Source organism: Falco cherrug, chromosome 4 (genome assembly GCF_023634085.1).
Source record: "Falco cherrug isolate bFalChe1 chromosome 4, bFalChe1.pri, whole genome shotgun sequence".
In the NCBI taxonomy this organism is placed as follows: domain Eukaryota; kingdom Metazoa; phylum Chordata; class Aves; order Falconiformes; family Falconidae; genus Falco; species Falco cherrug.
In genome coordinates, this window is record NC_073700.1 from 97,096,030 (window position 1) to 97,120,143 (window position 24,114).

Here is a 24,114-nt window from a genome sequence, read left to right on the forward strand (position 1 = left end):
TTGAGCTTTATATTCCAGTGCTGAAACGTTACTTTGAACAATTAATATGACCTTTGAATAGATGTGCCTCAAAAGTGTGTATAAGAGGCTTTAAAGATCAGAAAGAGACATTTAATGGCAAGTTTTCAGCACAGCATGTGAAGACTTACTCATGAAAAACAGTTGCTTGATTAAATCCCTGTGCTCTGCACTGAAAAAACCCCTACTTGACAGAAGTCTGATTTCCATCTCCCCAACTAAACACTATCCATTTAATCATCCTTCTTTTTCTCTCCCCTGCTTCTCCACACAGTGACACCAGTTCTTCTGCCAGTGTGATGCCACTACGGGCAAAGGAGTTTCATCGCTGGAATATCAGGCACACAAAAGAAGAGAGACAATCCCTTTGGGTACAATATAAAATTACGTGAGCAACAGACAAACAGGTAAGACAACAGAAGTGAGCTGTCAAATAAAAATGGTAAAATGGACTGAGATATTTCTTTTTGGTCCTGAATGGCAGATGCGTGTTAACTGAAACAAAAAGAGATGACATTCTCAATCTAAACAAGCATGTTTAGATTGAGCTACAAGCCACACAAGCTTGAGCTGCAAGGTAACAAGCTAACTCCTGGGAATAGAATCCCATGTACATGCTCCCTCCAAGTTGTAAACTGAGACATTTTAGAAAGAAATGCAGCAAACTATCACTGAAAAAATTGGTTGCGTGGTCATTGAGCTGCAAAAAGATCACTCAAGCTCACCATTTAACCTCATAACCATGAAGGTTTGAAGTAACTTTTAAAGTTCACGAAGAAAAGCAAATGAAATCACTACCAAGTGAAATGAGCTGCTGACAACAAGCCAGAAACCTCCCGCCAATCTTGTTTTGGTTTTTTTCCTACTGTTTAGCACACAAAGACTTACGGTGAAAAATAATTTCCCATGTATTCCAGTTACTGCTCTTGATTAAATAAATAAAGTGTGGTAAAAAGTTTCCATTAGGTTGCTCTCACGCTTAAATTAAGGTGGATGTTAACATTTCTATTTATACTTTATGAGCATGACAAAGATTTGCAATGCATTAACAGAATGAACTTAACTCAGAAATACAGAAAAAGGTTTATAAAAGGATTTGCAAAACAGCACGTGGACCCCTTCCACCCTGCCAAAAAAAGTAACTTTCTGCTTCTCATTTGTGAGCTGAGCACTAGCTAACACCCAGCACTATAAAGCAGTTCAGTGAATATATGTAACGGGATATTAGCATATTTTCTCCAGAGATAAAATATATACTAAAAATCAGAACTCTTTTACAAATGTGAAATATGCTGCTCAGCTGTCCACTGCATGTGCTCGTCAGTGCTCTGTGACTTTATTTAGTGATATTAGATAGAGATTTAGTGATAACCTATCACCCCAGCATTTCGGAAGGTAATATGAAATAGGACAGCATCTCCCTCTTTCCATTACCCTTTTGTCAGTTTGCTAGTTACAAAGAGTATTTGATACTGTCACCAAAACACATCTTTCTCATTGGTTACTGTTACTGCTCCTTATTCCTACAGGAATTACACTAATTCATTAAAACAATTAAAACAACTTTTAAAAGTGGTCTGCTTTTAAAAACAGCAGGTATTGCCAAAGTATAGAGGAGAAAGACCCCTAACCTTACCAAAAACTACCTTGCTTATTCCCTTTATTGCAGCACAGCAATCTGTTCCTAACAAACAGCATGACGGAGGGGTTAGTATCTCATTTATTTTTGCAAATAAATTCTCAGTTACAGACTGAATAGCAGTACTACAATTTAGATTGGACAGCACTGTAACTTGGGAAGCAACTGGTTCGTGTTAAGGTTAAAGGGCTGTTCATCATTACAAAAATCTGATACCCTCCCCCCTGCCTCTGGCTACCAAAACCATGGGAAAACCAACACTAAAGAATCCTGGATAAACAAAAAACCCAAACAGACCAAATAGAACATTTTGCTCATTAATTAAAAAAAAAAACCCTGGTTATTAAATACCTTGTTTTGTAACTCATTATTTGCTCTAAATCTGCTCCATTCTTAGAACTTTCTATTATATAGCTCTGACCTTAAAACTGAGGGGTTTTTGTTGTTTGGTTTTTTTAGGAAGAAGGTTACATTTTCAAGCTATTTTCATAGCTATTTTCTTTTTAAATAAAAGTAACACAGGCTGCACAAAAGTGTTTTTTTTAATGTAAGATCCATCAGGCTTTCTGAATAACACATAACTAGACAGGACATAAGTAATTCCTACTTTATTATTGATTATTTTATTTTTAGCAGTCTTACACTATCCTGAAGACAGACATGTTGCATTTGATATTTATTAAAAAGGTGCTAAGGAGAAAAATTCTGAACAGATGTTTTTCAAACTGTTTGGGAAGATTAAAGAGTCTTTATTATTTGCCTATGTTGGTATTACGGGGCAGGTAGCACCTCATCCAGAAGTATAATTATTTGATTTTCAGAGGTTTAGAGCCAGACCAAGCTACATTTCTAAATTCATTTGAATATCTGTATTTCAAAGGCCCTTAGTTTCATGCTCCATTAGCTACAAATAAAAACATCATGCAATGCTTACCTTTTAGAGCATGAATATCTTTCCTGCAAAAAAAATAGCCCTGCATCAACGGTTTCTTTTTTTATTTAATTACAAGTGGGGTGACTGATTATCAGTGATATGTGGATAAAAATAAAATTTAATAGGTAATGCTCTAACTACTATTACAGTTTTATGCATGCTCAGGCAGTACACAAGAATGACAACTTCAAAGCTAAACAGAAAAATATCTGCACAAAGAAAATCTACCAAAGATTTAATTTTTTTAAATGTACAGAGCAGAAGGGGAACATTACTCTTAAGCAAAAGATCATGTCACTTGGAATGCACGAACTGAAAAGACTAAAAAATGTTGGCAGAATAAGCTACCTTCTAGAAGAAAGTTACAGATCGGGGTAACACAGTGGTGAACTGATGGCTTACTGGGAGCATGCATTCAGTCTGATGGTACTCCTGAGCAAAAGAAAAGAAAAAATGTTACACGTTCTCCATCCCTTATTGCTGACGATAGGAATCTTTGAAAATTATATTGCCTAATTCCTGTGAAGCTCATGTCTAAAAGAAGTGGCAGGCAGTTTGCTGCGCTGTCTGGGATGGTATTTTGGGGAAACCTGATCACCAGGAATGTCCAAATTACAGTGGGTTTTTTTTAATTATTATTCTCCAGGTGTTTTTAAAGTCTCTCAGAGACATTTCTTCCATGCTAAACTGCAGCTTTTTAATCCTGGATCTAACAAACATAAATGTTCAGAATAGAAATGATCTCTCTCACTGTTTTCTAAAAATCTCTCCCCAAACCACCCCATTTTCAAAGTGATTTAAAAATACAACATTTATTACTTGAGGCAATTAAAGTACCTATATGTTTCAGGAAAAAAATATCAGATCACTATTAGTATTCAAAACGGCCCTAAAGCAAAGTACTTACAGAGCTATTTTATGCATTTAATTACATTTTTAGTTTGCTTACACTAATTTTCAAGTGTCTTTGTAACCTGGTTCTCTGAAATATTCGAATTAGCTTTTAATAATGCCTTATTTGTGGTGCCTTACTGGTTAAGTAATTTCACTGACTGCTACAATGTAAAAATACTTTTACATTTTGATTTGCAAGACAGAGAGAATGATGAAAAAACCTCAGATAAATATAAGGAAATTTCTAGTATCCCAGGTGCACTGGGTTTTGTTCATAATAATTTTACCAAGCAATAAAATTACAGCTAGCCTTCATCCTCCTGGTCAGGACTTTCTTGAATGTCAGATATGACTTTATAAGAAGTCAGCTTCTTTAGTACAGCTAAATGCCCTAGGTATTCAAAATGTACTTTTTTATTATTTTCCCATGCTTTTTCCCCTTTAACATTTGTAAAATGGTAAAGTTTACTTAATTTTCCTTCACATCATCTAGGCATATACTCTAAGCCCGCCACAGAGGACATTAACATAAAAGGTTCGTACCTTAAAAAGGCAATTCTCTGCACACTAAAATAGGGACCTAAGGTAGGGGAATGGGTTTCCTCCAGCATATATTTGTCAAATACTGTGCTCTAGCACAATGAAGAAGCACATTTAAGCCACACCAATGAAATCAAATAAAAAACAAATTTCTGTTTTCTATACTAGTCTTGGTTAATTAGACTAACCCACATAAAAAGTGTTTTTCTTGCATTTTTCATAGGAGTCACTAACGCTAGTGGGTTTGTTTGCATTGTCACAGTATTTTGTAAGCCACTGATTTACTGCCATACAACTATGGAATAATAAAAAATCTATTCCTTACCTCAAAGAGCTCACTTTTAAGGTAAGTACCTGCACAGCGCAGTGCATTACTGTGCAAAGACGCTGGAGCTAGCCCAGAAGCAGCACAGCTGAGGCAGTAAGATGCTCTGCCTAGCCTAATTAGCCTTGCAGAGAAGCAGGCTTTATCAGCCTGGAAAATAGACTCTGCTAGAGCTTAGCTATTCTCCTTCCAAAGGCAGGTCTTTCATGGCTAGCTCAAATAGCTGTGCATTTGGAAATCATGTCATAGAGATGTATTTCAGGCATCATACATTTTTTTAAATGTATAAACGTATCTATTTCTAATGGTTACTGTTCAGGTCACTCCTACTACAGTTAATAAAGCAGGCTTTCCAAGTAAAATAAAACTTAACTTAAAGTACAGACTGAGAACTCCAAAATTCATTGTGGTTTTGAGGAAAACTTCTTAGCTGTTTTAAAATCTTACCTTTCAAAACCACAAACTATGCACCCCTAGAGCATTCTAAAGCATTTCAATCACACAACTGTTCAAATGAACATAGTTGCAGTGTATCAAAGCCCTTTCCACAAGTATTCAGAGACTTCTGGAAGTCCATTAACCAAAACATGGTTTACAACAGAAGTGAAGGTAAGCCTCAAAGAACAGGCACAGAAATGACAAATGACATTTCCCTGTGTACTTGTATTTCTTGCCATGGTTTCCAGTACAGCCAGTTCTCCACCTCTTCTTCAAAATGGAAAGGTTAAACAAAAGTCAATATCTAAGTGTGAATTTTCTCAATTTTCTTGAAAGGCAATCTGCAACATTCAGCTCTCCTGTGTTCCATAATAGGGCCTACACACATGATTTCACTGTTTTGAAGCACTGCTGTATTACACATACAAAAAATCTGTGAGATACCAACAGTTTTAAATATAAGAAAATATTTGTCAAAAATCTGTGCAGTGAACCTTCCACAATAAATCTTTTATTTTCAAAGCACCTTTTTGGCTACCAAGAGAACTACAATCTTGCTCAAAAGGCTTATACTGAAAATTCTTGCCACATATATGACATGGGCAAAATATATTTTTTTAGATGCAAGCCATACACATAAAAACTTTCACCTTCAAGATTAAAGAAAACAGATGGCAGGTCTCAGACTGCCAGAAAACTAATTCTTTTCCTTTTCAGGCCTACAATGCTGCTATAAAAATCCAAGATTAGCATCTCCATCACCCTATTCAGAATCATATTAAGGTGATAAGTAACAGTTATCGCTGAGAATACAAAGGTAGTGACTGACTTTGATTCACTAGTAAATGCAACAAACTTACAATTGCTTCAAATATTAATTTCTTTTTAATCTTGAAAATGACATTAGCTTATGTCTAATCGGGTTTGGTAAGGTTTTCAAGGTGAACACCTGATTCTCAAGCATTAGTGTTTTAAATAAAACTTCTATTTTCTAAAATGGTCATGATATGAACACCTATGAAAATACAGGCTTGTGCTTCAAATATAGAATAACCAAAACACCATTTCAAGTTACTAGCTTTAAAACTTTGAGTATATTGTAAAATCATACACACTGGAAAAAGCACTCCTCAAAACATATATACATTAACACAAAGGCATGCTGTTTCATAAGTATCTATTTAGACTACTGCATATCTTCTAACACAGAAAATTGCTACTTTGAAATAGCTGAAAAAGCAGAGAGAAAAATCCAAATGCAAAACTGAAATTACTTTAAAGAAAAGATTCTCCCAAACTTTGAGATTATCAGACATCAGTATGTCAAAAGTGAGAGAAATCAATAAAAAGCGTGAGACAAGCTTGACTTTATATTTGAACAACTTAAACCGGTCACTTTCTAAGAATTCTATATTGTCATAAATAAAACAGTGAAATTCCATGTTTTCCAGTGTTCCATTGTACAACAAAATACAGCAGCATCCTTTAAAAAAGAAAAGCTTACCCTTTCCCATGTAAAAGACAGACCTAGTGTATCAAACTGTTCCCTCATGTGTTGAATATTACTGAAAAAAAAAAAAAACAACAAAACTAACTTTAAATATTTCTATCATGTGACCACATTTAAAATCAGGTGCTTATAAAGTTCTGAAAAATCAAAAGCACTAGTTAACCTCTAAACACTACTACCTCACTAGCAGTCAAACTCCAGGAACTGTCAGAATACTCATATTTAATAATTTTTGAAGTCCCTAGTGTATTCTGGTTCAATTCCAATGGCTGTGTATACAAGACAGTAATTTTTCTTAATTTAAGCATAACTGAAAAGCAAATATGGCAGTGCAGTTTGAGAAAAACATTTCTGAAGCACCACTTCTCATTATTTTTAATTATCTTTACCGCAGGTGAGCCAAAGGGCCCTCTGAAATCTTTATGATGCAGTAGGATGCACTTTCACCATCAGCTTAACCCTGCTCTATTCTGGCAATGCTATCCTGGCTGCATTTTGCTTTGGCTCTGGTGGTTATGTGGCTATAGTAGGATTTGGCTCAGCTTACCCATTTAAACTGAAGACATGCCCTACAAAAAGCTTTCCAAAAAAACCTCACCTGTTTTCTTGCTTCCCTCTGATCAACAGGCCAATCAAACCAATAATGTGGACACAAAACCAGCAGAGCCAACACAAAAGAGGTGGTGGGAACATATATCCTGGGAGGTGACAAGGAACTGCTAAACTTCTGGTGGCAGCACAACCATAGATAAACTCAAGTCAACCGCGGAACTGTAGGGCTAGAGCTGGCCCCAGATAGAGTATAATAAAAACGTAAAATAAGATACATCAGAATATACAGTGAAGCTTTAGTTTGAAAATATACTAAATATAGTTTACCAAAATACCCACAATTACACAATATTAACTAGTGACCTGGTATGAATTCATTCTACTTTAAAATTGCTTAAAAATTCTTATAGAATTTTAACTTTCTAGTAAAATGCACTATGTCAGATAAAAGTATCATCTATCTTCCCCCAGTGGGTAATTTGACAGTCATGAAGCTAAGCATTTAATTCTAATCCAGAACAAACTTTCACGGCTGAATAACTGAGTAGTGCAAGTATATAACTTGTATATAACGGTCAGAGAGCCCTGGTTACTCTGGAAAAGGCCTGCCTTTTCTGGTCAGGTACCTTTCCTGGCATGGGTATACCAGGAAACCCTTTTACAGACTCTCAGCTTCCACTGGGAGAAACCATCCTTTCAGTAGTACTGCTTATATTAAAGTCCCACTCAAAACAAACTGTACCAATACAAAAATTTCAATTTTGACTGTATTTTGACAAAGCTTCTGCCACTATACTAACTCTTACTTACAAAAATGTCTGTGTTTTGTATAAGTAACTCTGTCTTCAATTTGTTTTATGGTTTTTATAAGAAGTAATAGTCAATTTGAGTTCATTTAAATCCCCACTTCAGAAAATCAGGATGCTCTGAAATTCGGTTGCTCACTCCTGAAACAATATGCTGAAATGCTTACAGTGTGCCCCCTTTTACAGGGGCGGTTGGCTCTGCACCAGGGATGACTAAAACACATCACAGCTCCTTGTTCAGTTCAGTCATCCCTGCTGCAGGCATGAGACACATTCAGGACAGGGACAGTGGAGAAAACAGGAGACAGCAATTACTTCAGTGGTCAGAATTTAAACTGCCCATTTGATGAATCGATTCGCTTCCTTACCATAAAAAAAAAAAAAAGGTATGCAAATAATTTTCCTATTTGGATGTCATTATAATCAGTCCCAATGACGATATGCTAGCTTTTCTCAATTTGTTGTTATCCTGTTGTCACCTACATCTCAAAAGTAGGCAATCGCTCTTTTCAGTACTAAGGAAATTTTCAAAGCAAAATTTTTTTCCAGTATAAAACATCTCATAACTACCAGCTGAACTGCTTTAAGTGTACGGAACAATACACACCTATTTACAGGAAATTAGAAAAACAGAACAGCACAGAAGCAGATGAAAATCAGCTCAGGCTATGCCCTGCCACACACTGTTCGGTATGACCTAGACAAATGCTAAGGCGAGGCAGACTGAGCTGGTATGGGTCTTTGCTATCGCGCAGTCTCTCTGCCCCATGTGCTCGCTGCTTTTCTTTTGAGACAATTCAACTCAAGACAGCTGGCAGAAAGGTTCAGTTCAGCAAAATGTCCTGAGTGCCAAAGCAACGGAGGTACCACGTAGTAGAGAGAAGGGGAAAACATCAACCCAGCCAGCAAGTACTTAATGTCAGCCTTGGTGGTCCAAAACTACAACCTTCACTTCTCTGTGCCTCATTTGTCATGTAGGTAAGGATCACAGTAACACACTATCTGGTGAAGGTTCCATTAAGATAACAGAGGTAAAAACGAGGCACTCAGATATAACATAGATTTGTTTTACAGCTGAGCTTCAGCAGGCTTGTTGCAGGAAGGCAGAAATGATCAATTTACTGTACTGACCATGCTACAATATAACGGGCAGCCCACAACACACTGTGCACAGTGATTTTTCAGACTCTCTCAAAAGAAGAAAACCTGGTTTTGTGGCTTGATGGTAACTGGTTCTCATGCATATTCTTATCTAAACCACACAGAAAGGAAATTGTAAAAAATTACCATAACTAACTCAGAATTTGTGTGTAGTGCACTCATGCAATCTCCCTAAGTGACATCAGTTGTCATCGTATTTTAGTTGGAGAAGTATTGTGTATCTTAACATGGGACCAAAAGCATGAAAAATCTTAAAAGAAACAGCATTATCAAAGAAGGAAATGGATCAAGGCCCAAAAAGATACCACAGCTAGATTACTGCATCTCAAGCACAACAAACAGCTTCACTTAAGAAGACTGGTTTCAGAGTATTTTATAGAAATTAATGTTTATTTATGTAACTTTTTACTAATTTTAAAGAATATTAGGGGAACACAACACCTAATTCTGTGGTCCAAAGCCCCAAATTTTCACAGAAATCAGCAGCAATAACGGCTTCTTATCAGTTTCCAAGACCCAGTCTCAAATGAAAAAACAATCTTCTTCCTCTTTCATGGGGTACTAAAAACTGCTGGTAAACCTAACCACATAGCTCATAATTCTCAACTGTGTATTCTATGCTAAGATTTAACTCATCACAATGAAATTCCAATTTATTTCTTACTCATTGATTTGGGTGTTTGGGAAATGTCACTCTTTCAATATTCTGTCTTTTTTATAAAAGTCATTGAGATTATATTCAAAAACCTTGAAAATCATCCTGATAAATTTAATTTTCAAAACTGAATCATCTGCACAGTCCCATAAAACATTGGAAAATAGCCCTGGTTCTTTCTGTACCATCTTTCTTCTAATTCTACACTGGTTTTGCTCTGTTTTGTTGGTTTATGGGGGCCACAGTACAGGTATTCACAGCGGAAATGTCATATAACTTAAATTAAAAACTACCTTTGTGTCCAGCTTGCAGGGTGAAGCCCATGTTCAACTGCAGCATTTTCTGCTGGTAAACCAAACGCGTCCCATCCCATTGGATTTATCACCTGTCAGCAAAATGGGAAAACACAATCTTACATAACTTTCTGAAATGGCAACTGCAACACACAGAGTCCTCCAAATAATGAATGATGTTTTGCATCCAAATAATGAATGGTGTTTTGCATTTCAGCATTTGCTTTGTCCAAGTTAACATCTTCAAAACATGCCAACTATGGCTAGGTCTGTTTTAAAAGATGAATATGAAGCATACTTGCCATCTACAATGTGGTGTTAGAGGGAGCTTAAAGTATTATGTAATAAATCCTCATGACTATTTCAATACGAGGTTGACAATGACAAAAATTAATCCTTTGTAAATTTGTGTGGTGGCCAAAATTAGCAGTTGATGCTACTGCTAAACACAACCGAATATTCATTCTAAAGAAGGAGAAGAACGTAAGCAAAACTAACTGAACCAATGGTTTTCTAACAGTAACTGATGCATAGCATATTATTTTTTTCTTTTTGTTGAAGAAAGAAAAATACCCAATGATAATCTAAAATCCAACAGATAAAATGAAGAGCATGGGGAAAAGTGTTTTAGCCAAATTTTACTAGAATATCTCTTGTCAATATAGACTACAGACTAACAGATTGTATTTCAGTGGTGGGAAAAAATGTATAGTAGAAAATATAACAATTTCTGTTGAAATAGATATGTATCTTTCCTATTAATGTGCAAATTATTTAGAAAAATAATGTAGCAATACAGTAAGTATTCAACCCCCCTTTTTAATATGCAGGGAAAGAAAGACCAGCACTTAAGATGTTCTCATTAAAGACACATATATTGGATACCTGATAAACCCATCTCATTTCTCACACCTACAAACGTGCACAAGTTTAACAATAGCAACACACGCTTAAGTAACATTTTATAGGTTGTAAGAAATAAAAAAGTTTACCCCTTAAAATAAGTATTTATATGAAGAATTTGTTCTTCAGTTGCATGTAAGCAAACAAGCAATAAGCAAGCAAACCCAGCTACAGTAATCTCATAAACTATCTCCATGTGAAAAATCTGTTCATTTTGGAAGCAGAAGAGCTACTTTTGTCACTGGTTTGAATTATTTTTATTCCTTTTTACCATAGCCTTCCAATCCTCTGACTTCAATGGATTCTTTCATAAAAAATACTTTATAGACTTGTTTATAAAGGTGCCCTAGGCACCAACTCAGTGTAAAAGCAACAGGATTTAACAGATGTGACTTCTCAACATTCTCGTTTTCAATACTGAGCTAAAACTAAACCCGCTGTGTACCATTACTCCGCTGATGCAGCAACAAAACCAAAGGTATTAATCTGTGATCAACTGTGATTCAAGCCAGTACAGTAAGGGTCCATGCAACAGCACACTTTTTATGTATGAATCTAACAGAAATCAGAATGCTATTCTGTGTTACAAATTTTACCTATTATCAGTCATATTATTGCTCCTCATATCACAGAGTCAGAAAATATGAGCCCTAACTCCGTACCTCTCCACATTATAAGCCTTACATGGAAAAACCTCATTTGAAACCTAAACCACTTGTGAACACCCGTTGAAGCACTCCTGTCCCCAGCCCTTCTCTCCCTCACCCCACCAGTAATCAAAACTATTGGTATAAAAGAGAAAGAAGAAAGGTAAACCTTACATAAGGTACAAATTTCAGCAGAATTTCTTAAGGACCTACTGAAGTATTAGTTTCTGCAGCTCAGCTCTTTTTGACCGCTACTATTGCTGATGACCTGTCTCTGTACAGAAATGATAAAATAAACCAGATTTCTTTTTTTCATGTATAATACATACTTTCTTTTATTCAACCCTCCTTTGTTTAGACAAATGCCTTATATTTGAATCCCTACGAATTTCTTCTTTTACTACAAGCTGATGCACATTAGAAGAGAATAGAAAAACTACTCCTGATTATTTTTTGTAAAATTTGGCTTCTGAAGATCTCCTGGATATAGATAGGCAGCCAAAAGCAAGGCACAATCTCACACTCATGAGCAAAAGGATGTGGGAAAAACAGCTTCACTATCGACTGCACTCCCCAAGAGGGCTGACTGATGCTCCAGACAGCTAACGTGCAGACATTTTATCACTGTACCATCAGCACTAGCAGGAGTTATCTGCTCAAACAGATCTTCCCAATTCTAGCATACATATTAAAAATATCATACAATGTGTTCACTTATCACATCCAAAAGACAGTTCAATTTAACAACCAATAGCATTCTTCAAGTTAAAGTACGCTAATTCAAGTTTCAATCAGAAACCTGAATTTAAAGAGACATTAAAAATATCCTCAAATTAATCTCCAGGATAGATCTATTTATGTAGTTGCTATAGAGATGAATGTAACATGCACAGTGGTTTAGAAAATTATTTCAAGTTTATTGTCTCTTTTACTTCTCTACTGTGACTGGATTTGAAAGGTTTGTGAAATGCATTTGTCTAAACAACAGGTCAGCTGCCTCTGGCTGGAATGTATGTTACGTATCTACTGTTAAAATGGCACAGTCTCCACACAGCACTTGGCATTACATCTTGGCTCTACTTTAGCCAACATAAAACACAAGGCTGAGATTAACCACAGAGTTCTGAAAAGCATCAAAATTCTCAAGAGATGTGGAAGAGGAGAAGAAAATACACAACTAACATGTCAGAAGTTGGCACAAAGAATAAAGGAACAGTTTGACTGTTCAAAACAAAGAAAAAATAGGAAGAAAGCAATTTTGAAGACCAAAGGATATTCCTTGCAGCTCCTTGATGGGCTCGTCATAAACTCTAACTAGCAGAAAATACAGCTGCTCTCTCCAGCATTACTGACAAGCAGAAGAAAGTCATCGACTTTCTTGCATGCTGACTTGATTGCTTCTGACAGCAGTCTCTAAACCTTATGCAACTGAGGGTTCAATTCTGCTCACTCGAGTGACCGTTCTTCCAAGCATTGCATCTCTGGTACAGACAGTACTTTCTCTAAGGGCAAAGAGAAAGAAAACAAACAATAAACTTATCTTGTACAACAGGAGGCTTGCATGAGTCTAAGGATGCCTGTACCTGGTAGAAGAAGGCAGGCTATAGTTTCCATCATTTTAAGACAGCAGAAGCCAGTACGATCACCAAAGGCAGCTCTGTGTTTCTGGTCTCCACAATGAAGTGGGCAGGTAAACTCTTCCCCGGTAAAACTACTAGGTTAGTCTTGAACACAGATTACATGGCTTAAGATCCTCAGAAGTTCACATGATCAGGCAGGATCAGCTATGAAAGACTGGTGTTTTCTACCATTCAACATCCTATGTTTTGCACAGGAACACGAAGTTGCGAGGAAGTGATTAATGACTGCGTGGGGAACAAAGCACTCAGTAACTACCACACTGAGCGGTCTTTTCAGGAGCAGATTATTAAAAAGGAAAACAGTTGCATCGTGAAGCATTTTAGATCCCAAAGGCTCTGACTTCATATTAGCTTGAAGCACAACTTTAAGAATCATTTCACAGCACGGTCAAAAATTTGTCATTAATGACGGCTAGAGCTCTTAATGTGACTGTGGGACAAAGTAAAGAAGCCACAGTAACTCCATGAATTAATTTCTGAGATCTCAGCTCTTCCTCTCAGAGGATTTCCCATCTATTCACCGCTGCAACAATCAGCCCATCACACTGACATCAGTAGGCAAGATCAGTAAGTACTATATAACACAAAGCCAATAGTGATCTCATAACACTCAGTTCCATGCCTCCCATCAACATAACTAGGACAGACGATTCAGTGAGTTTTCCTTAATGTTTGCAAGGAAACAAAGAACTTGTTTGCTCTCCTGATGTGCTCAGTATGTCTCAAAAATATGACCAGGGAGCTGATGTATCTTTCTTACATCCAGACCAATGCATTATAAATTTTAAGACAGACAGCAGAACCAGTGTCAAAGATGCCTGTAAATAAATACATTTATTTCAGAGAATGCGTGATAGCACAACCAAAAATGAAAAGAGACTCGCTGACAGATTAACAATTTGAATCAACACAGCAAAGTCTAGTTTCCTGCCTCGAGCTGCAGCCCCATGACACACTACATGAACAAGGCAAAACAGGCTGACCAAATGGGTGATCCATGATCATGATTTCCAGCTGCCAGAAAACACCCCTCGTTCCAGCAGCAACTGTCACCCTCTTTGCACTTGATCTGACAATTGCGCAACCACACACAAGTGAGACAGTAAGGACACACAAATGGAGAGGGGAAAGGAGAGGATGGCTGCTTCTTCCACTGGCCACCTACAATTATGCTGAACATGTTGAAAATCTGATTTGTAAACAGACTGCAGATAGAATACATTTTAAACACAGGACCTCCATCTGAATGCAGACTAGATTGTCTTTTAAGTGTCCTAGGTAATAAACAGTTACACAACAGCTAAAATACTACCACCACCCAAAAAAAAAAAATAATCCCCAAGCAGACAAGGCACACCTGGAAATAGATTAAAATAATGAACTTTTTACTAGTGTGTACATTCTAGCAAGGACTATTTCAATGCTTCTCTGCAACACAATGCTGCATATTAGTATTCTGATAAGGCACTTTCAAATTTTAAAAAAAATCAACCCACACAGATTCCTATCAAAACATAACTCTGCTTATAAAATGCTCTCATTTATCTCTTGTTCTCACAAGATACAAAATATGAGAAATTATTCTATGTCCGCACATTACCACATTTAGAAAACAAAGGTGTCGCTTGCTTCCTTAATCTCACACACTCTTGTCTAATATAATTACATTTACAATAATATCTCATTTTCTTTTTCTTTCAAAATGAAACAGACTGAGCTCATTAACACCTTCAGTACTTGCTACTGGAAAGCTAAATTTAAATAAGATTCAATTCAGAGAGGATACTTGTAATACTTTGTACTTTGTTTATACCACAGAACATAACCTGGCAAAAGGACACAATAGCTTCACACAAAAAAAAAAAATGGTTGAGAATAGCAGCTAAAGATCATCAGAAAATGGAACTGTATTGAAATAATTAATCCTACTGATGAATTAATTATAAAGTTTGAATTAAACTTGCCTGTCTTTCTTCAATACCATTTACTTTTGCAATTTCAAGAGTATAAAGATTCACTGCTGAAAAGGAAAACAATGAAAATACAGTTTAGAGAAGAAAAATGTATGTTCTGGATAACAAGAAAATGGTCGTTAAGTAATTTGGGGATATTGTGGAAATATCACTGACAATCTTCCAATCCCATCTATCAGGAGCAGTTTAAGTATAAATTAAGAAAACTGATCCTAGTGTACGGGAATTTCACACTGAATTGTCTAACGATCATTCTCATTTCTGCGCAACACACAGGTGACAGTCTCGCTGTGGTATCAATTTCAATTCAAAATTTTATTACAAAGATGTCACAGGAACTATTGAACTGGACCACTCTCTGTTTACTGATTGCTAAGGGAATTATTCTCAGTCCTCTGAGAGGCACAAATTATCCACTTTGGAATTCATCAAAGACATGATAATGATAGCATGATAAAGCAGCAGTAAATACTTTTTCCCCAAGCAGCAGCAGACTGGAAATCTGCCATGGTGAAAATCACCATGAACATGGCACTCAAATAATAAATAGGAAATCTCTTAATTTCTTACAAAACTCCTACATTTGAATTCAAAACACGCATGCAAACTCATGGAGAAAACACAACCAGAAACTGTACATTATAGTTTTGGATTCGTTTATTAATAGATACAAATCTGTAATTTAAAATATATAAATAACTTTTTCATAGCATTTTAAAAGAAATATATATGCAATAAGATCTGTGACTAGAACTTTCCATTGCAAAACGGTTTTAATTGCACTTCAATAAATATGTTATCCTTAACACATTTTGAAAGAGACTAGCTCAGTGCATTCATGCTAAGTAACCTAGATATTTTACAGTTTCCACACAAGGACTTCAAATTTCGCCTTCAGTAATTAGAATGAAAACAAGTTATCTTACAACAGATGTACTCTACAAATCATTTACCCAGCAACCCAGTCCAAGTGTATGACAGAGTGTGTTTCCCGTACACTGCCTACAGGTCCTTGAGGAGTGTTGGAACAAGTCAATGCTTCCCTGGTCCGATCTTCAGGTAAAACAAATGGGACTTCATCACCCACCAGCACAATAAATGTGCTGGTCCCACACCAGTACAACTCTGGTGATTACCTCTGTACCACAACACACACATTCATGCACCCCTTACTGAAAACTCCGTGAAGCTTCTAACTCATCAGTACATTGAAGAAGTGACTGCCTACTGTTACGTTCCACTTGCATTAAATGCCACCCCTGCACACCATTTAATAAATGACCAGCCAGTCATGTATTGCAGAAAAGGCTGCTGCTCATTAGGTAATTTCTTTGATTGCCCATTTTCAGGGTCATTAGTCACCAATATCATCTACAGCTTCATGTGGAAGCAGTATTTCTTCCAAGGAGGGGTTGGGGGAAGAGTGACTAATATTTATTTTCCCACTTAAAATGCTGGTGAAGTATAAGTTTCTGGTAAATATCAGTAGCTTCAGTATTATCTCCCTAGAATATTTTAATTAAAACAAAATCAGATCCTATTCAGCTAAAAAATGAAATACTAATGTTCCATTTTAGAGAAACACAAAAACAGTATCCAAATGATTTATCACTTTCCTAGTTAAGATTTCAAACTACCTCCAATATGAAGAAATTACACTAATGCATTCCAAAGAATGTTTCCAATTTACCAAAGGAGCTCTAATCCCTTTGCAAACGCATTCAAACTTGTCCTTACTTATTATAACAAATAAGCCAATTCTTGCCTGTTCACATTACATGTGTCAAACTAATTTACTATTTTCTTATGAAGGCATTCCCTAAGAAAAATATCTCCACTTTATTCAACATAACATTACTCTCTTAATCATTATACAAGTCAACTATGTACACACCATATATATTTATTCTGGTATCTTCCCTTACTGTTTATTAGACAATAAATAGACACTAGTCTGAAGTTCTCCCTCGGAACTCTTAAGTCTGAATATTTTTGCCTCTATTTTTCGTAGTAACAGCCCATCATTCCTCATTGCCTTACAAACACTTTTAACCTACCTGTATTGCCTCTAGCACCACTTTATGACTTACTAACCAGGGTCTACACCTATATGTAGAGATACAGTTCCTAAGATTATTTTCAATGACCCCTTTTTACAGTTTGGAAATGATGGAAGCAAAGTTTAAACAACATTACGACACAAAAATCTTACATTAAATGTGCCTCGAGTACATGAAATACATTCACTTCTACTTACAATGTTCACTCAAGAAAAATCAGCAGTCCCTGAACTTTCAAACATGCAATATTAAAGCTGAATTTCCAGAAAAAAAAATCAATAGAGTAACTTCAAACTTACGCATACTAACATTTTTTGTTTCTAAAGCATTGTTTCTTTTTATGTACTGAAGAATTCCAGTAATTCCCTTGAATACAGGGAAAACACTTTTCTTGGGAATATAAAATTTTATGTATGGTAAGACATAACTATGTCATAGCTTACTATCATCACAATAAAGAAATTTAAATCTTTAATTCGTTGTACAACTATAAAGATGGCCAGACAAAACATCTAGAGGCTAATAAATTAATTGCAAGGAGAAAATCAAATATTTTAATTCTAAGTGATGGAGAAATTAGCAAGGCTAATAAAGAAAAGGGGTTTTAAGGTAAATATAAGTTCCAGCAAGTTATTGTACATCACCAACACAATAGCTCTTAATCTGACATACTCAGAAAATCATCTGAGAGATCTTTAATGTCTCTTAATCGTACATGAAGGTTAAATTCTTTAGCTGCCCACCTTTAGTCATAAATAGATGTTCAAAGTGGTTAACACAACAGAAGACACATGTATTTATAGAAATTCAGCATGATCTGCAGGCACTCTAATATCCTTCAAAGTCATTTTTACATGAAATATAAAAATAAGCTGAAATGCAAGATTTTAAAACTTTAAAAGACTTTTTAAACTTTTCTAGAAAAAATAGCCAAATGTGGAAATAAAAACTTGCTTTCACAGTGGCTCGTGTTTCACTGCAATTACATTATCTTTTAATTTTCTCCAAAAGTTTCTACTAAAGGTGCTTATTTACCTTGTATTCAAAACCTAACACCTACAGCATCCTACTGAATGTAGACAATTATTTTCACTTTATCTTTGCTAGTGCAAGAGTAAGCAAGTTTTCATATTTCTGAACAGAAATTAGTGGATATCTCCACTGTTACTGATGAAAGATGAGCCATGTCATGAAATGACATCTCCAGCGGTCTTAACATCCAAATCCCTTCAAGAGCCCAGTTAGCTCATTAGTTTTTAGCGAGATCTAAGTTCTGGTCATTCAGAGGACTTAGGAAAGATTAGTGTTACAACCAACTGGGGTATTTTTTTTCTTATTTAAAGTCTAAGGCAGTTATTTCTTTTTCCTGTAATTTTAAAAGCATGAGAATGCCTTTCTGTAAAGCAGCATAGCAGCACATATTCAGTGTACAGTATGTTCAACATTGGCATAAAACGCATAGTTATTTGGAAAGGCAACACACTGAATAATTCAGTGACAATACCTTTAAAAGTCTCATGGATGGTGATACATCCAGGAAACGCGACACTTCTACAGCACTTGTAGCAAGGAAATACACAACCAGCAACCAATATTTATTTCTCCATTTCATCTTCTTTGTACTCTTTTGAGGTTCTGATTCCTATATTCTTAAGCTGCTCCTTCTCTCTCATTCATTAGAGAGAATTCCTTTCTAAGTCTCATCCTAGATTCTTGCCTAGGGACGTTCCTTTCCTTTTGCTCCCTACGCCAAAATTGTGTATTCTCTCCCCATATTCCTCCTTCCTACTGTTTCCCAGATTCTCAACTTTTTCCCCCTACCAAATGTCTTCTTCCTTCATAATATGATTGTCAATCAGGCAACAATTCTCCCACACCTTCCTTACATCCTTCAACTTTTACCCACCAGCCTTTACTGCACAACACCGAGCATGATCCCACCTGTAGACCGCAGGGACTAGGCTCTCCACTACACCTTCTACCTAACGGGGAGAGAGAAGGGAGCAAGGGAGAAATGATGGCAGGCACAGGGCGGACTGGGAAACAGAGGAATATAGAAGGGAAAGTGGAATTTCTCCTTGCAGAGGCAGCAAGTAAGTTAGTCTTAGCCTACCTTGTAGACTTGCACCTTCAGCGTTCCATATGTGTGAGCAAGGCTGAAATAGGCAAGCCAAGGGGTCAGCTGCTGCAGAACAGACACTTCTACAGTTACATCCACACAATGTGACATGTGACATGACCCCGTTATCTGACTTGTAGCAGTCACAAGAAAGGGTTTGCTTCCCAGCTGGCACAGCGAAGCAGGACATCCCTCCGTCTGACAAAGGACAGCAACCAGTTCTCAGAAGCAGGAGAGGTGAAATGAGTTGACTTCCACGGTGTCTCAGTTTTCTCTTGCCAGCTACACCTTTGCCTCTCCCATGGTCCCAACCCAGACAGCAGTAGGGTCTTCAGTCTCCTCTTATAGAAAGTGCAGCCACACATCTCAACACTGTGCCTTACATCAATAGATTCAGGTAGCTGATACACCATCAGCTCTATCATTTGAGATAGCTTCTAAGAATTTGTTATCAAGAGTGAGTTCTGACCACCACATTTCAAAAAAGTCTCAAATTCAATATTCAAAACTCCACAGGTCATTATCTACAAACCTGTAGCATATATTCCAACTAAACCTTCACTTAAACATCAAGAAAACACTTAGCCCTACTGCTGATCTTCTCTTACCTGCATCCCTCTCATTTTCTGGAACCGAGCTACTGCATCACTGATGGTGTAGACACGAACGTGGCCCATGTGAAGCTTTCCAGAAGGATATGGGAACATAGAAAGCACATAAAATTTTGGTCTTGATTTCTAGAAAAAAATTTTTAGAAAGTTGTAACTACATGAGTTAGCATTTCACTTGAATAAATACATGTGCACATTATAGACTATATGGTACCATGAGGAGAAACAAAGTTCTGTTGTAACCAGTGATCCAAGCAAGCACTGACAAAGTTAGTAAGATCAAATTCTTTGGGGCTGTAAACAGAGATGCTTTACCAGACTTGGCTGCCATCTCATCAATTTGTATTTATATGGCACTTAAAAAATTATGTTTTTAATCAATTTTTACTCAACAAAATATGTATTAATATAACTGCAGTTTAACAAATCACCATTCCCTACCATAGCATCTGTAACTGATTATCTACGTGCTCCCAGTCTATCCCACCAAAAAATGAAAACATGACAGATTAAATTATCCTCTTAACAGTTTAAATAAGTGTTTTACCTTGTATTCACAATAAACATGGAGCTCACTCCTGGCCAGTTGCTTTTTGTCAGCTAAACAGCATTAACTCACCGAGCAACTAACTCAATCATTTGCAATTGCATGAACATTCACTGAAGTGAAACTGTTCAGTTCCACTACGTATGCTCAGATCCAAAGATATCTTACAAGCAGTATCTTGTAGTGAAAAGGTAAAAACTTCATTTAGTTGGGTTTGAGAAATTGACAAAAGTTAAAGAAATCAAACATCATCTCTCTCAGGAAATTTATTCCTAATACATCTTGATTACGATTGAATTTATCATTGATCCATGCTGGGTAAGTTCCTACATTGTTTTCCTTATGTTAATAGTGAAAAAAATTACGGACAGCTTTTACTGTTCTGAACAAAACTCTATGCATATTTAGCAAATGTCACTTCATCACTTTTGTCCAGTAATAGCAACATCAGAAATATTCTGAATGCTTCACTGCAGCACTATACGCTATTTGCCTCTTAATATGAGATGTTATTAAATCTACTTTAACTGTAAGGCTAAACAAAAATATCATTAAACACACAATTTAGAATTTATCATAGGTATGACATATGGTGTACCTGTGTATTACATGTACTGTCAGATATTAAAGACACAAGCCTAAATTAACAAAAACAGTGAAGGGGCACAAAAATGTTTTTGTATCTGTGTGACTGAGCATAATTGTGAAGGCAAAAAGAATCAGAGACCAAGATTAACATTGTTTCAAGATATTTTATTGCATGGGGAAAACTTGCTTTTTCTGCAAGTCACTTATTAATCCTAAAACACTATAAATCAGAAAATATTCTTAAATCATCTTCCCTTAACATAGGTCTTAATGAGTCACAGTGTGCAATGTAATAGATTTGTCATAACAATTGGAAACAAGACCTTGAGAAAATTGTTTACAGAAGTTGCAAATGTACATGCTTCATTTAATACTTTAAATAATGAATTCCTAAATGTGGTATAATGTAGAAAGAATTGATTACTTCGACACTCCCCTAAATTTATAAGTTCATACTCTGCTTATCACTGTGTTTTCCTTAACATTTTTTTAATTTCTATTTTTGTACCTATTTCATAAGCTGTTTTAAATAATCTACTATAATATAGAAGTATTTTCTCCTGAAATGTAACATACATCTCCTTGTTATAAGCCAACTGTACTAAATTTCAACTAATTCCATCCAAAATATCAAACGTAATTTCCAAATTTTTCATAATGCTTACATCAGTTTCTGAAATTCTGCAGAACTGTTCCTTTATTCTTGGGAGCCACCAATTTTCAACTCTTTTTCTTGTCTTCAACCCATAGCTTTTTTCCCATTTCCCCGTCTCACTGTAAATAGTTCTGACATAAGCAGGAACCAGTCTCCTCTGCAATTTAAGTAAACCCAGGAAGCCATTTAGTTGTCTCTTCAAACATGAGGAAGAAGTACCAACTCTCTGACAAACCACCTGCATTCTTAAGGTTATGATATCTGGAAAAGACAAAAATACATGTTTCAGTCTACAATATATAACAGCAATGCCACAGTTATTATGATTATACAGACATTTGGTAGCTATGAAACCTATTTTAGCTGGATTTAGATTACTTGGTGGTTTTCCCTGGTACTTGCACGTTATTCCCAAGTGTTTGAATTACAAAAGCATTAATTTTTTAGCCAAGAGAGCTGTGGCCCTTGCACGGAACAACGCTGTTCTGTTAGATGTCTTCTCTAATAAGATAAAATTCTTACATTCAATCTCTCATAAAGGCAGGACTAGTCAATTGAAGGTTCAAGCAGCTCAGCTGCCTGAACAGAACATGGTTAACAAGGTGTTAGTAAAAATTTAGAATGAAATGGGGAGAAGTTGGATGAAATTATACTGTAAAACTACTGAATTTGTCATCACTGAGAAGACACGGGGGAGGATGACTATAATTAGTAGATTTCAACTAGATGCTCTAAATTGAATATTTTGCTAAGGCTTCCTCTTTCAACTAAAAATCCAGTTAAAAGAACTCATCGTGCTTTAGAGTGAGTCTTCTAAAGTAAATCTACTCAGATGTGAGAAAGATCAGATAGTCCGCATGTTTGGGATTGGTCTCAGTACGGTATTTATGGATTTTACTTTCTCCAGTAGGAAATACAGCATTAAGAAAACCCCTACTCTGAGATTTCTTCCTCATCTTCACCCCAAATTCCCTTTTAAAAAACTTGTTTCTTTATTTACATCAATATATCCTAGCCTCTGTGGTTGAGAGGTTTGGTTGTTTATTTTTTCTTCAGATTTTTGGCCTATACACTTGACTGTTGGACCAAGCTAGCTATTTCAGTCAGTTCATAATTTTTCTTGCAGTTACATCAGGAAAATCTCTGTGTAGAGAGTATATAGAAATAAGTGTATAAGAATTTGTTTTATTTATGTATTCCCCATACAACAGCAACATTATCAGTAAAAATAATTGCTACATCACCTAGGTCCTCAATAAGCTAGTGGGAGTTACACTTCCTTAGCATTCATTACACATGCATACACAAGACCTCATTGCCAATCTCATTAGATCTAATATCTACAGAATTGCACCTTTTCTCTCTTATTTATCAAGCAGGCCCCTTTTTAACATTTTTTCATTTGCATGTATCATGCTAGTGCTTTGATTTTTTTGTTGCTAATCTCTAAAATATCTCTCATTCATAGAAACAACAAATCCAAGGAGTGAATTTAGGATTCCCTGCACACAAATTATACAGGAGGCACCTAATTTTTCCCTCTCCATAACCTTACACTTACGTACTCAGCTCAAAATTAGCAAGAACATTTCACTGTTTTGCTTGGGTTTATTTTTTTTTATTACTTGTATCTATTACTTCAATTTATTTGACAACAGAAAGGAGTGCTTCATTACGGCAGGCCACTTTCAGCATTGCTGATTTACAAAATACGGATTTTAAAACACAACAGCTATACAGCTGTGAAGCCTTGAATCCTTCATTGAAGTGAGACAGGAAGACACAAGCTAGACCCCATGCCCGCACACAGCTCAGAAGCCCACCTGCCAATGTCACGCCTGCCAGGGTGCATTAGCGACCTCGGGCCCTACCAGTCACATGAGCAGGGGTCAGAGCAGCGGATGCAAGAGGGAAAGGGGCCGCAGCCCGGGTCACACAACGTTAGGGCAAAGCTCCCCAGGGGGCTGGCTGGGGGAGACTGCGGGGCGCGGGACCGCTGGGGGAGGCGGGGGGGAGCCTGCCTCGCCAGCGGCAAGGCGCGGGCCGCGACGCTAACGAGCGGGCCGGGGGAAGCGGGGAGGGTGCCGGGGTGCAGGCTCCGGAGGCAAAGGCCGCCCGGGGGTGGGCGTGAGGAGGAGCAGAGACCGGCGGCCGTTTGAGCCGTTAGCCCGACGGGAGGCGCGCCCGCCGCGGGGGGAACCGTTACCTGCGCGGGAACCCGCCGCTGCCCCTCACGCACCCCAAGCCTCACTTCCGCGCCCTGGCCGCCGCCATCTTGGTCTCGCTTTTGGCGCCGGCGGCCGGCACGGCGCATGCACCGCCCCCGCACCGCCTCCCGCGCACGGCGGCCCGGCCCGGCGCGGCTGTGTGAGAGCCGAATGGCTCAGAGGGACGGAGCTGTGTTTCGAAGCCCCGAGCCTCCCAGCAGGCGGGCCGGGAGGGAAGCGCGGCTCTCCGACGCGGCAGCCCGGCCTAAGAGGGATGCACTCGGAGCTTGCGCTGAAAACTTGAAAAATATGGGGCAGAAGTTGAATTTCAGCAGTGATAGGCAGTTATTAACCTACTAGAGGTAGATAGCAACCCTTTTAATTAGAGAGTTCAGGCAC

General features: G+C 37.2%; 1 protein-coding gene across 3 annotated transcripts in view; it reads right to left on the reverse strand.

Moving 5' to 3' along the window:
* LARS2 (leucyl-tRNA synthetase 2, mitochondrial) overlaps positions 1-23,848 on the reverse strand; it is an 88,643-nt gene extending 64,795 nt beyond the window's left edge. For 2 of the 3 annotated variants that reach the window (XM_055708466.1, XM_055708465.1), the window contains exons 1-5: positions 23,715-23,848; positions 21,519-21,769; positions 19,716-19,844; positions 9,766-9,857; positions 6,293-6,353 (exon numbers count right to left, since the gene is read on the reverse strand). In XM_055708466.1, coding sequence (XP_055564441.1) covers positions 6,293-6,353; positions 9,766-9,857; positions 19,716-19,844; positions 21,519-21,752 — 516 coding nt within the window. In that variant the 5' untranslated portion in view covers positions 21,753-21,769; positions 23,715-23,848. The remainder of the gene's footprint in view (positions 1-6,292; positions 6,354-9,765; positions 9,858-19,715; positions 19,845-21,518; positions 21,770-23,714) is intronic. The other variant, XM_055708467.1, reaches the window with a different exon arrangement.
* Between the last annotated feature and the right edge of the window lie 266 nt (positions 23,849-24,114).